The following is a 13607-nucleotide window of genomic DNA, read 5'->3' on the forward strand; positions in this document are numbered from 1 at the left end:
CCCGTGCAGCCCCGCGGCGCGGCGCCCCCCTCCCCCCTTCCCGTGAGCGCCCGGCGGAGGTAAACAAAGTGGTGCGAGGCGTTGGGGGAGGCGGGTGGGGCGGACGGAGGGGCCGGTCCCGGCGGGGCCGCGGGGTAGAGCCGGGCGGCGGGGGGGGGTAAGCCCGGGCCGGGGCGGAGGGGCCGAGCCCGGCAGGGGGCGAGGGCGGGCTGGGGGGCGAAGCGAGGCGCGGGCGGCGGTAGGCTGAGCGGTAGGGACGGCCAGAAAGGCCTCGCTTCGTTGCCTCCTCGGGAGCGGGCGTCCTCGCCATCTCCGCGCCCCTCTGAGGAGAGCCGTCCTGGGGAGAGAGGGGTTGATGTGAGGGGGCTGGGGTTCAGGGGGAAGCCGGCAACTCCTCGCCCCGCAGCCCCGCACCGCTGGGAGCCTGGGGGCCGAGGGGGGCCCGGAGCCCCGGGGGCCATGGAGCAGGTGCAGCTGATCAACATCCAGCGGCTGCTGGAGGCGGCCGAGTATCTGGAGCGGAGGGAGAGAGGTAATGGCAGGGAGGAGCCGGGCTGACCGCCTGTGGTGGGAGCGGGGTCGGGGCCAGGAGTCCCCGCGGAGGGGTGAGAGAGGCCGAGGGGATCGGAGCTGATGGTTGATCCTCCAGCAGAGGTTGAGGCTGGGGTGAGGGTGAGGTGGGGGGGTTGGCAAGAAGGGGAGGACGAGCTGGATGTGATTTCTGGAAGGAAAAGCAGGGGCTGGCTGGAAAGTTTCCCACTGGACAGGAAGGATGGGGTGGGAGGTCTTGGCGTTGCAGCGTGAAATGTGCCTGATTTGCTCGGTTCAGAGCTTGAGTAGAAGGAGAGATAAGGCACAGTCTGGGCTGTCCCGGCTTCTTTTGACACTTTCAGGTATTGGAGATGTGCTGGTCTTCCTGCGAGGTTGGCAGAGCTTTTACACTGTCTTTCTCTCTTTTCTCCACCTCTTGCTCCATTTCCCTCTGAATATATCAGCAGTCGTGTTTCCCTGTGCTGTTGTGCTTAAGGGCATCCACAGTTAGGCTGACGGGTCAGTGGTGAGGCCTGCCAGCTGACTTTTTTTTTTTTTTTTTTTTTTTTTTTTTTTTTTTTTGACCCCTTTTTTATGCCCTGCCTGTTGATTCTTGTGCAGAGTGCGAACATGGCTATGCCTCGACCTTCCCCTCAGCTCCAAGTCCTGGACTACAAGACCCTAAGCCCACGCGGAGGCTGAGCCGGGCAAGGAAACACAGCGGCAGTGGCAGCAATGCAAGTATTGCCAACAGGTACGACATGGGCAGGAAAGTGTGGGTGCAGAGGTGGGTGGGAGTATGGAGCTGAAGAGGGAAACTGGGAGAGGTGAGAAAATTTTCCCCCAGGAAAATGGGGAGAATGTGAGTGCAGGGGGATTCAGAGCTGGGGCACACAGGCACAGCATCCCTTCTGGATGTGTAGCACTTAAAGTAGAGGGACACAGGGGAGCTGTATCTGCGGCACTGCCAGCTGACTCTGTGCCAATGCTCAGATGCTGCAGAGAGAAGAGAAATAGGGAGATTGTTCAGAGGGTGCAGGGAGGAAATAGGCAATAGCTATTCCCATTATGTACAGCTGATGTTTTTCCAACCCAGAAGTCACTGCTCTTAAGGGATACCATGCATGCAACCTGAGCGCTCTCGGGTTGTAATGACAGGCATGACTTGAAGCAAGGAAATGATGTTTTGAAATGGATCCCCTACAACAAATGGGAGAGAGGGAGATGACTGGCTGCTACATGCAATGTGTTAAAAATTCAGTTGAGGAAATTGAAGCTGTCTTTCACTCTGGCTTTCAGGGCAGTGGGATTTCCCAGCTTTCTGATAGCTTGGTAATTGTAGAACTTCATGGTTTTGACACATTGCTTATTAAACAATGCCATATTTCTTGGTTTGTTAAATCAAGAAGAGACAACCGGATTAGGCCTATCACTCAGTGCTGTGAAAGGATCTGCTATTCCCCTCTAGTTGATGTCCTTTTTTTTCTTTTTGATGGTGTGTTTAGTGTTGTAGGATTTTTTTTGGAACTGTTCTCTGCAATTATTTGGACAGTGCTGAGGATTTCTGGCACAGGGAAACTTTAGAAACAAAGTATGATTTTGAACAGGCAATTGCAAGCTTGCGTTTACTTTAGTGGGGCTCATACAATCCATAAAATAGTGGCAGGTGGCTCAGGTGATTAAAGCTTTCTTAAGGCCATTGAAAAGAAACCAAAGAAGCTGTAGAGGAAGGTGTCTTTGCTTACAGTGATTCTGCTTTGGCAGCATTTGATAATAAAGGTTGTTTGAAGTGATGTTAGGACACCTTGCTGCATCATCACACCCTGGTCTCACTGTGTGCTGCCTGTTTGTGTTGCCTGCCTCATTCACCTACCCTCTCCTGATTTGAGGGCAGTTGTAGTCATTTCCTATTTCCCATGAACCCAAATCCCAATCACTCTGTGTTGAGAAATGACAGCAAATGCTGAATTGAGATGTGTGTTTTTCCCTCATAGGTTTCTTGCATGTTATTTTCCATCCCACACCTCTTTTTCTCAAAGGCCTTTGTCATGGCAACCTGCCCTTCTCCAGAGGAGGGCTGGAAGCACACACACCCCTCAGGAGCTTCCTAGCACTGAATCCTGTTGCCTTGGGACTAGCAAGGGATGCAGAGCACTCCCTGTCTCTGGGATGTGGGTGTACGGCCTGCCCTGCTGGCACAGAGCTCCCAGGCACACCAGCACAGGGCCCCCAGGCACAGCTCTCTCAGGGCAGCTTTGCACCGAATCTGTGGTGGGGAGGGGGATAGGGTAACAGAGAGGCAGAAATGATGCTTTCCAGCCTTATTTAAAACCTTCATTATTCAAGCAGTGTTGAGCACCAAATGAAATTTTTGGTATAAAATTGGTAGGCGCCGTCTTTTGGCTTGAGGAAGGTTTGCTCCAGGCAGAGATCTGAGTGGTTCTTTCTGGGGAGCTCAGACCTTATACATACAGTTGGAAATGGAAGTTTCTGTTAGCACAAGTCATAGCAGCTTGCACTTGCTGTAGGAGATGGCAGGCCTTCCAGATGGCTGCAGTGCTGGGAAGTGACAACTGTGAAGTTTAGGATGCCTCCAGAATCACTGCAGTGTGTTTTGTGTGATGCCGAGTAGAGCGTTAGCCTTGTTTAGCTCTGTATCACAGAATCATAAATTGTTTGAGTTGGAAGGGACCTTTAAAGATCATCTAATCCAATTCCCCTGCAATGAACAGGGACATCTACAACTCCATCAGGTTACTCAGAGCCCCCTCCAGCCTGGACTTGAATGTCTCTGAGGACAGGGCATCCACCACATTGCTGGGCATCCTGCTCCAGTGCCTCACTACTCTTACTGTAAAAACTTATTTTCTTTTATCCAATCTAAATCTCCCTCCTTTTAGTTTGAAACCATTTCCCCTTGTCCTGTCACAACAGACCCTGCTAGAGAGTCTATCCTATTCTTTCTTACGCCCCCCCAGTATAACTTCAGAAGTCCCTTACAACCTCTGTCAGTCTGTTTCTTTCTGGAAATGCTCCATGGTTGTGTGGCAGTGGTGCACTCAGCACTCCATGCCCATGTTCCCTCTCAGAGTTCTATGCAGACATTCACAGGCAGAGCATTTGTTCAAACAAACAATTTGTTGGCATCTCAGCACAGGCTGGAGCTCCCAGAGGTAATGGACTTTTCCCAAGATTTTGAGTGGTGACTGCCTGGTTGTTAGCAGGCCTCTCTGTTGCAAGCCTCCGTGCGACATCATCTTCAGTTGCACGAAGACAAGTTCCCCAAAATGTGGTTTGGCAGCAGAGAAAATGTGCAGAAGCAATTCCCACTGCCTGTTGAGCAACGTCTGCTATGTGTCCAGTATGCTCAGTTGTGTGGCACCAGTGCCCAGGGTGTGGCTGGGATGGGCAGATTTTCCACCCTGCCCTCAGTGAGCATGCCAGGGCCCCTCTTGCATGGTCCCTGCACAGCCACAGCTGAGAGGGGTAATGCCAGGTTCTGTGAAATGGCCACCTGGGCTGTGCCAGTCCGTGGACAGAAAAGGCAAGGTGAAAACTGATGATTTCACTGGCAACAGCACTGACTGCTGTCTGGGGCGATCATCCCAAGAAGGATGTTTCTTCTCTGCCACCAGCTGAATCCCATCAATGCAGCTCTGTGTGGTCACCCTGGGTGGTTGACTTCTACATCAGGCTCTGGAAGAGGCTGAGCAAGTCAGCCTACCTGATGCTCAGGAAGGTCTGCGAGTCACAGAACTGTGCTCCAAGCACTCCTGGAGTTGGTTAGCTTGATCTTACAGGAATTATGGGAGGGCAGCACCATCAGATCCCTCCAAGCTGCTTTTGCTGGTTCTGGAGCCAGCAGGTGTTTTTCTCAATATGCAGGTAGGAGCCCTTGCAGAAGGTATCTAGGAGGGTGGGCTAATCTTTCCCTTTCAGCTCATTCTGAGTGTGGTGGAGGAAGCACAGCGCATCCCCCAGCAGCTGCTGCCTTGCCCAGGAGCACTCCAGCTCCACGTGCAGGCAGGACTTCTCGGTGTTATCTCCCTCACATTGCCCAGCCCCAAGTGGAAGGTGTGCCCTTGTGGGGAGGCCTCAGGCACAAACAGGCAGTAGAGGATGTTACATTTACTCCATCCTTTGTAGATGCAGGCTGCCCTGATGGCCCACTGCAGGTATAAGATAGTTTTCTGAAATAGTCATCCCTTCTTGGGAGGTTCTGCCTAGTGAAGTTTGAAATAAACATCAAGCCCTTGATGAGGGACAAAACTTGCATTTCAGACCTAGGTGTGTGATTTTTCTTAGATTTCTTTTACCTCAGAATGTTTAATTAGCATACAGAAATGATGCTTCTAAACGAGCAATATGCACAGGATTTAAGACTCCTGTAGAAAATGTCTCTTGAGCAACGGAGGCAAACTACAGTTGAGACACCTGAGTGTCATTGCTGGTCTTTATTCAACCAAATAAGCCATGAATATGAGACTCAAAGTACTTACCTGTTCTTCTAGATTAAATCCAAATATTTCCCTTTGCTCTGTGCAATGACAGCCATTTCTTCCTAGCAGGCTCCGTGTTCTCATGGCATAAATACCTGCAGAGTTGTGAGGAGCAGGCAGCCTACCTTTGGATGGCACTGATAGAGCAAATCTTACTCTTAAAGAAATAAGGATGGTCTCACAGCGCCTGCAAAAATGGTTTTATTTCTACCCAAGCAGAAGTGTGTAACTAAGACAGAAAGCGTCGCTTCATTATTTCTAATTCATGTAACTGCATTTTAAAAATGAAATTATTTTAGTTCAGGTTCTCACTACCTTCCTCTTGTTCATTCCAATTGTGCAACTGATCCCTGCAGGGGGTTCCTCTCTGCTATCCCATAGCATTACCTAATATCTATGCACAGTATTTTGCATGCACATTTTAAAGACCTTTTGGGGATTAGTGGCTAGCATGGTGTGCTGTGATTTTAAAACCTGAATGCGTTTAAAGATGTGCAGTCTTGGCTTTAGTTGCAGATATTGAGGTACTGAGAATGACCCACCTGCAAGGATATGTGATCAACTACAGCTGTTGTGATCTGGAGTCTCTAATAAACAAGGGAAATATCCCATTTAAAATACAGCTATAGGCAAACAACAATAACAACAAAAGAAGAGCCAATCAGCCAACCCGTATTAAATTAGAATTATTATTTTTTTCAATTTACTTTGTGTCTTGAAAAGAATATCTGATGGTTTTTGGAATGGGCTAAAAATCAGCAGTGATATATTTTAACATATGGTATCGCTTATTTAGTTTTCTTCTGTCTGAAGACATTTCTGGGACAGAAGCTGGCTTCTAAAAACCAGCCAGAAAAGTTAAGTAGTCCATTCTGGGAGTGCAGCTCTGTGGATACATCGACTGTTACTGAAAACTGCTCTTTCAAACTCTTCCATATGCAGTTCTAAATAGACAGTTATCAGTAAGATTGTTATGGCTGTGATTAGGCTGGTTTCATACTTACACTTTTTAAAAAATAATTAAGCAGATGCCAAATGTTTTGGTTTGTGGCTTTTTTTTTTTCCACCCAAAATACAAGTGGTTTCATAAAGTTATGATTTATAAGAGAATCTGAAATTATGTTACAATATCATATTGCTCTTTGTACATTTTTTTTTAGACTCTCAGATGTATAGAGAAGCCTGTTGCTTTTTGGTCTGATCTTGGGGAGGTGCTAAGCCCTCTTCCAGTGATATGAGGAGCCCTCAGCTCTCCCAGTAGGCTCGTGTGGTTAAGGGCACACAAATAAGCTATTGCTCAGCTCCATTGGGAGGGTGTGATCTCTGTCCAGTTTCTTTTTCCTTTCGTTTTCCTCTTTCTTGTTATCCTCTCCTGTGTCTAAGGCTGCTTCCCAAAGGTCTTTGAGACACCTACAGCCATGTAGCAGGTTGTGTGGAGAGCCTGAGATCTGCAGCTGGAAGGCTGCGTGTTTTGAAATTGGTGGCCTCCAGGTCTTAAGGGCCTGGGCATGTTTGCCTGTCTGACTGTTCTAGTGATGCAGTTTCTCATTGTCTATACTGTTGCTTTCCTCTATCCCATTAAAAACTGTCTTTTTTTCATGCTTCTTAATCCCATCACTTGGTTTTGTGCTGAATCTTTGTAACCCTCCGCTCTCATAACCTTTGAAGCTGATTTTTGAGGGTAGGGTTGGGGGTTGTAGCTATTTAAACCCTCAGGTACTCCTGGTTTTAAGCTTCATGTGCACATAGCATCCCTGTGGAAGGATGGTGTGCAGAAGGTACTTCGTGTGCCTCAGGTGATGACTTGATGTGCCACAGGTTCACAAACATGGGTGCAGAAGCTAAAAGAACGTGGCATGTGTAGCTGCAAGTCAGCCTTGGGTGTCTGATGCACAGGAAAGCCTGATTTACCAGAACAGCAATGCTGTGCTACCGTAGAGCACTGTGCAGGGGAGGAGCAGGGGGGCTGGTGGACACTTGCATAGGCATAGCTTTAAATACATTTTATCTTCTCTGTCAGAGGAGATTCACTGCCCCCCCCCCTCAGCCTCTATAGATAGTTGTTTGTTTCTGAATATTTATTTGTTTGGGGACATTTTTTAATCTGCTTATTCTCACGCTGGATCACACTTACTCCACAGCTAGTGGGAGTTAAATTTTGACTTGCTGTGTGTAGGTGGGTTAGAATCTGGCCTTTGTGTAAGATGCTGGGGATAGAGACTGCCTCATGCCTCATGCATGGCTCAGGACTTGGCTGTCTTTGTGTGGTACAAGTCTACATGTGTGATACAGAGGGTGGATGAGATTCATTGTGCCACATTTTGGTAACGTACCAACAGAGAGATTACTCTCTGGAATCTTTGTGGTTCTGTTGAAATCTTGTCTAGTAAGAATGGAGGAGGTGGGGGGAGCGGGGTCTTGCCTTCTAGTAGAGAGCATGTATTCATCTGTTAGATTTTTAAGGAAGGAAAACTGGACAGGACTGAGCTGTTAAGGTATGCTTCCCTGATAGAGATAGTAAGAGGAATTAACCAACAGTTAGGCATAAGCATGACTTCTCTTTGGGAAAGCATAATGATAGTTTAAGTGTTAGGCTGGGAAAGCGGATTGCAGGTCCGTTCTGTTTCATTAGTTCATTTGGCAAGATAAGCTGTGCTCAGGTCCCTCACTGTTACCTGCATGTAGCACAGACAGAGGAATGATCTTTTGGAGTGTGATTTGACTGCAGCATCTGTGCATGCTGCAGTCTGAAATTTGTTTGTCAAAGAGGAGCCTGTGTAACAGCGCAGCTACACTGAATGCACGAGAGGCAAATCACCCCTTAAAATCCTCTTACTTCTCTAGGTTTTTACCAGGCTGTGGTTGGTTGGAGCCGGTTGGTGAGGAGGGCTGTACTCAATCATAGCTCCTTTAGACCTCAGCCACATCCCATCTGCCCAATTGATGTAATTTGCACTGATGGAGTTTGCAAGCACAGGCAGGCAAGCCACAGTGATACTGGAGCTTCCAAACCTGCTGGCATTACGTTGTGCTTTTCCTTGTCTTTGCCAATCTGCATCAGAAGCTGAGATTCTGCCAGTGATGTAGACAAAAATTACCCAGTGTAGGTGAGGCTCTGCATGCAGTGTCTTCTCAGTGATGTTTGGCTCTACAGTACTACAGCTGACAGTTTTCCAGAAAGTACAGCAAATGATTTGAGAAATATTAGTCCCACTCCTTAGTGTGGGACAGGGCCTCCGAATCAGCAGTATCAGTAGTAGGTCTGATAGAACAGTTCCCATCATGGAACCCACTGTGTTCCCCGTGATTCTGGGCTGAATTTAGGATTTTGATACGTTCAGTAGGTGTAAAATGTAATTTGTTCTTTAAACTGTCAAAGTTGTGCAAAGAGGCTTTTGTGTAAACCAGAAGCAGGCCCAGTTGTTGATGTTATCTGCAACCTAGCTGTAATTTACTGCTGCAGCATCTGTCTGCTGAGTTGTCTGTGGCTGAAGGTTTATAATCCCTTTGTCCTCCCAGATTTAGGGAAGGTCTCTGCAAAAGTGTGCTGTTTTGGAGCAGTGGGCCTGTTACTCAGGGCTCATGGTGTTCATGTTGCAGCATTCTACCCAGGCAGAGCTGTGCTGCAGACAGCGTGGGATGATTTGCATTACTGATAGCAATTCTGACACAGTGACGAGGAACTGCAGCTTTTGGTGCTTATGGCCTTTTGAAACATTAAGGTTGTTACTTCCAGCTTCTAACGAGATTTGGTGCCTGAGGATGGTGGGGAGGATATTTGGTCCCTACTTGGCTGTTTGTTTCTGGAGTCTGTATTTAGTGTACAGTCAGTTCCCTACTTCAGGTAGCATTCCTCGTGTGTCAGGTGTTTAACGTGACCCGATCCTTTACTTGACAATGGCTTGGTTGTCACCTGTAGCGTTGTTCCCATCTGCTCCCTCACTGTAGGTAAGAGTGGCTTTTTCCTTTCTTGTTCCTGGTGGAGCATTGAAATCGTTTTCTTTTTCTGACCCAGACAGTCCAGTACATCTTCTCATCTCATGCTGCTAAGTTAATTGTCTTGTTTGTTGGAGTTCCTGCTGTTGATTATCTCCTGATCCTTTCTGACCAACTTCTGCCCAAATTCAAAAACTGACTTCTGTTTGTTCTTGAGAGAGTTGGCTTCTGCTCCCTGCCTGCTTTGAACCAACAAAGATAGTAATTGTTTTTGTTGACAATCTTGGGCTCTCTTGACCAGAGACTGGGGCTGTGCACTTGGCGGGTTGTTGCCGGGATCTCTTGTCTGTGAGACACTGCCTTTGCTCAGCTTAGAGGGAACAGTCCTGCTTTTTCCATCCTGCTGGATATGTTCCCATCTCTCATGTCTGTGCTGCCTACTGTACTTCCATTCTCTGATAGGAATGTGATCTCACTTCAGTTCTGTTGCTTCATGAATCCAGTTTGAAGTAGACTTGACAGCTTTCAGTATTATCTTAATTGCTTGTCTGTAATTCACTGTTTCCTTTGTGGCAAGTAGGCATATGGATTAAGAGCTGCACTTTTGCCTCGGTTTTTATTAAAGTTCATCTGCATGAAATACTCAGTTGTCTTCTGAAAACTTTTTGTTTTTCTCCATTCCACTTTTTACACCATCAAGAAGGGATTAACCAAGTGCTAGCAGTTGTGGGAAGGAACAGACATTGGGACTGACTGCTACCCCAGTTGCCGCTGCTCTGCTGCTCTGGCAACGACATGATGTAAAGGACTGTGGTGTAAGGTGACATGGCACCAGCTCTGGGTTGCCTTTAACTGTTATGCTGCAAATTGCAGCAGTTTGAGCTGCTTCACAAACAGTCTGGCCATCTGAGGAGGTACCACCTTGCTGCCTTCTTGTGAGTTTCTTCTGTTTGTGAGCCAGAACTGGAAGAACAGATAGAAAAACAAGCTTTCTCACTTTTTCAGCCTTCCTTGATGGATCTCCAGGTCAGTAGATGAGCATGATCAATTGAGAGAACATTGGGGTTCTCTTGCTGGTTTTCCTACAGTCCATGTTAGTCTTTGTGCTTCAGTTTCCTGAAGACAACCTATGGCTAACAGAAGAGTTATTGTATTTCCTGTTTTCAAGTACTCTTCTCCCTGCCTTCATCTCCAGGAACTGTGTTGCAGCAGTGTCATTGTAACATGGGAGATAACTAACAAGTCTGAATAGTGAAGGAAATCCGACCTGGCTTAGAGCTATACAAAAGTCATCAGTTTCTTTTCAAACAAAGTCAGTTTCTGTCAGGTGACATTTTAGTCCAAAAGCCTTATTTTCCCCAGTGCACCTGAAGGCAGTTTCCTTAGGTCAGAAGAGGTTGCAGAGAGGAACATGTTCTCCAAACAGACTTTAGCACTGCAGATGACATTTCTGAAGCTGTTTCTGAATGTGACCATCTTCCTCAAAACGGCAGCACTGTGTGTGGGAAGAAGCACAGTACGAGGCAAAGGGCTGGCATGCTGGGCCCTTGGATCCATTCCCGAGTCTGCCACTGAAACACTGCAAGATGTGAGCACATCAGGTAACCTACATGGCTCCTACCATCTGTACCCTCCATGGTTCCCACCATCTGTACATTGGGGTAGTGCGTGTGCTTTTTTAATCCTGTTCTCAGGAGGAAGCATCAGTGTTTTGGAGCATGTGACTATTGAAAGAATATAGAACTTAGGAACCTGAGTCTTCTAGATAGATTTGAAAATAGCCCTTGTGTCATTGTCCTCTTTCTGCAAATCATTTTGATTTCTTATCTACCCTCCAGTATACTTGAATATCCAACAGAGAAAATGTCATTAGCAGAGATATTAAGGTGCTAGTGGGAGTTGGGTGAAGTCTTTGCTTTGTCAAACTCTGTGCATCATTTACTTCAACAGTGCATTTTGCTGTAATCTGTTTATGGTGATCATGAAGGGAAGCATGTAGGGGTGCTGTGCCTGGTAGCACCTGGAGACTAGCAGTGGTGTGAGGAAATGTCTGGTTCATTGCCCTCACTTGGTGCCTTCCTCTCCTCTGTTCACTATGGAGCCTGGAGGTGCCATGGTGAGGCCACTTGATATTTCTCTTTGTTGTGTCCTTTTGTCAGTATATTTAAAATTAAGAATCTGCTTTTGTGTTCGTGCTCCTTTGTGTCATGGATAATTTTGCCTTGGTGAGAATAAGGAAATCACTTTTTCCTGAACTGTGAGAATCTACTGTAATTTGACTAAATTTTAGGTCTTTACAGAAGTTGTCAGCTGTCACATGTGCAAGGGAGGTGGGATAGGGTTTCCCTACTGAAATGGCTCAGATGGGTCATGTGTCAGCCTTTGTGTCTGCTATGCATGCACCAGCCCCTTCTGATGTGGTTAACTGTGGGCTGAGAAGGGAAGGAGGTGGTTTCTGTAGAACTTTATTCACTTGTCACTGAAATTAGAAGGCAGGCAAACAAAGCAGTGAATAGCACATAGAACTTATTTCCCTCCCAACCCCTGTCAGCAGTCCTGTGTACATTCAGCAAGTCACTTGAAGCCTGTCTTGTCAAGGGAGTCCACCAAACAGTGTATTCTTCATCTCGTGGTTTTTTTCCAAGGTATGAGCCTGGGAGCTGAGCTGCAGAAGCGCTGATGATGCGCAGCCACAGGGAGCATCAGGGGGAGTTGTGCTTTGAAATTACAAAGTAGCTCAGAAAACTCTTGGGGATCCTCTTAAAGGCACTGGAGGGAATGAGAACCTGCAACTCTCATTTCCCCATTTCTTGGCTTTCCATTTGGAAAGTGAAGATGCATAGCAGTAAACACACTTGTGAGCTGCTCTTGGTGAGACTGTTGTAAAGTCTGTAAGAAAACCACCGGTTCTGTATTCAGAGCAGGGCTTGGCTTGAGGCCACACATTGAACAATGAGGAGAAAACAAAAAACTGAATAGCTGCTTGTTCAGCAAACTCAGTTCCTCTTGGCCACGCAGGGTGCTGCATGAAGGAGTGTATGCAATGGGGCAGTTTTCCCACAGCTAGGACCAGGCTCTGCACCTCAGGTCTCAGGTGGCAGAGGAGAAAGGCCATGACAGCACGTGGCTCCCAGACTGTAGAGTTGGAAAGGAAGCAAGCAGGAGCATCTCTGTTGATCCCCAGGCTGCAGCAATGAATGCAAAACAGTATTCTTGTTTGGTAGCCTGGCTTGGCAAAGCCATATGCTGCAGTGAGCCACCTTGCCTTGCTAAATTGGGATGTTGCTGGAGTCTGGTGAGCCCAGCTTTGGGGCTGGGAGAAGCTCGTGGTGCTCAGCAAGAGAGAGCTGTCACTCCTTCCTTGTGCTGAGGCAGCAGAACAAGTGACAGTAGGACAGCATGCTCCTCAGGGGATTCTCTGTCACTTTATCCAGTGGTGGCTGAGAGTAGGGCTGGTTCACTTGGCAGCTGGTGAGTAAGACATGAGGGCTTGTTTAGGTTTGATTTATGTGGGGATTTTTCTACTTGCAGCATACAATGGTTATGTCAGGCTTTGACTTGGACCCAAGAGTCAGGTGGCACTAGGACATCCTTGTTAGGGGTCACCTAACAGGGACAGCCAGAGAACAGCAACCCCCTGCTGCACCCTGGCATTTAGGGAACAAGGTTAAGTACCCTGCCACTGGTTTCTTGGGTGGCCTTGGGAACATTATTCCTTGCTGTGTGTCCCTCCTGCACAGAAAGTGTCAGGGAAGAGTTAATTCCCAAAGTGTTGCAAACAGAAACAGTGATTATGGGAGTAGGTTCCAAACTGAGAAAGGCTGTGTGGATTTCACTTCTTCGAGGAGTGTGTGCTGCCTGTGTTATAAAGTAGTGCTTGACAGTGTTGCAGTAGGCTTCCAGGACTGTGTAGAAGCAGAGGGGTGGGCGACTTTCTGCAGTCGTTTTGAACCACATGAAGGAGCTCTTTTCTCCTTGTTGAGATGCAAACATGGTGGGGCCATTTCTCCTTTTCCAAAGATGAAAAAACAGGAACAGATGCCAGGATGGCTGTGTCCCCTTCTCTGCTGGAGACTGAGAATGTGAACTTTCGAAACTGTCTGACTTGATCCTGGGAAAACAGCTTTGATCAGAGCCTTGGGAGGAATCTGATACCATGTCAGTCTAAGAGCAACAGAAAGACTAGCCAGAATTTGGGGCCAGGTTAATCTGGTGCATCTCCACTGACGTCAGTGAGCAGGTGAAACAGCCTGTTCTGTCTCCTTGTTTCAGTTCCTTGTGGAGAAGCTTTTTCTTTGGACATCGAGGCCAGACAGCGTAGGAGGATCATGGAATAGCAGTGACTGAGATACCTTTTGTCTTTGTGTTGCTTGCAAAGAAATGTTTTGTTAAATTTGCTGCTAAGTGAGGCTGAGGTGAGTCTTGTTGGGCTTGAGTCTGGTACTTGTGGTGGGTTACTCCCCCAGGCAAGGTGGACTCACAGCTCCCTCAGGTACAGCCTTTGCTCATCTTTGCCTTGGCAGGAAGATTTGACTCGTGCAGCAGCTGTGAACTTATCTGTCACTTGCCCTACCATTGGGCTGAAAGCCTCAACCCACGCTGCTCTCAGAGCTTTCCTGCAGGCTTCCCAGCCTGCAACTT

General features: G+C 47.5%; 1 protein-coding gene across 2 annotated transcripts in view; it reads left to right on the forward strand.

Annotated features, from left to right (window-relative positions):
- Positions 1-13607, forward strand: part of MXI1 (MAX interactor 1, dimerization protein) — a 51565-nt gene that overhangs the window by 7602 nt on the left and 30356 nt on the right. The window contains exons 1-2 of one of the 2 annotated variants that reach the window (XM_048946198.1): positions 217-532; positions 1153-1285. In XM_048946198.1, coding sequence (XP_048802155.1) covers positions 460-532; positions 1153-1285 — 206 coding nt within the window. In that variant the 5' untranslated portion in view covers positions 217-459. Of the gene's footprint in view, positions 1-216; positions 533-1152; positions 1286-13607 lie in introns of those variants that run through there. The other variant, XM_048946197.1, reaches the window with a different exon arrangement.

Source organism: Lagopus muta, chromosome 5 (assembly GCF_023343835.1).
Source record: "Lagopus muta isolate bLagMut1 chromosome 5, bLagMut1 primary, whole genome shotgun sequence".
Taxonomy (NCBI): domain Eukaryota; kingdom Metazoa; phylum Chordata; class Aves; order Galliformes; family Phasianidae; genus Lagopus; species Lagopus muta.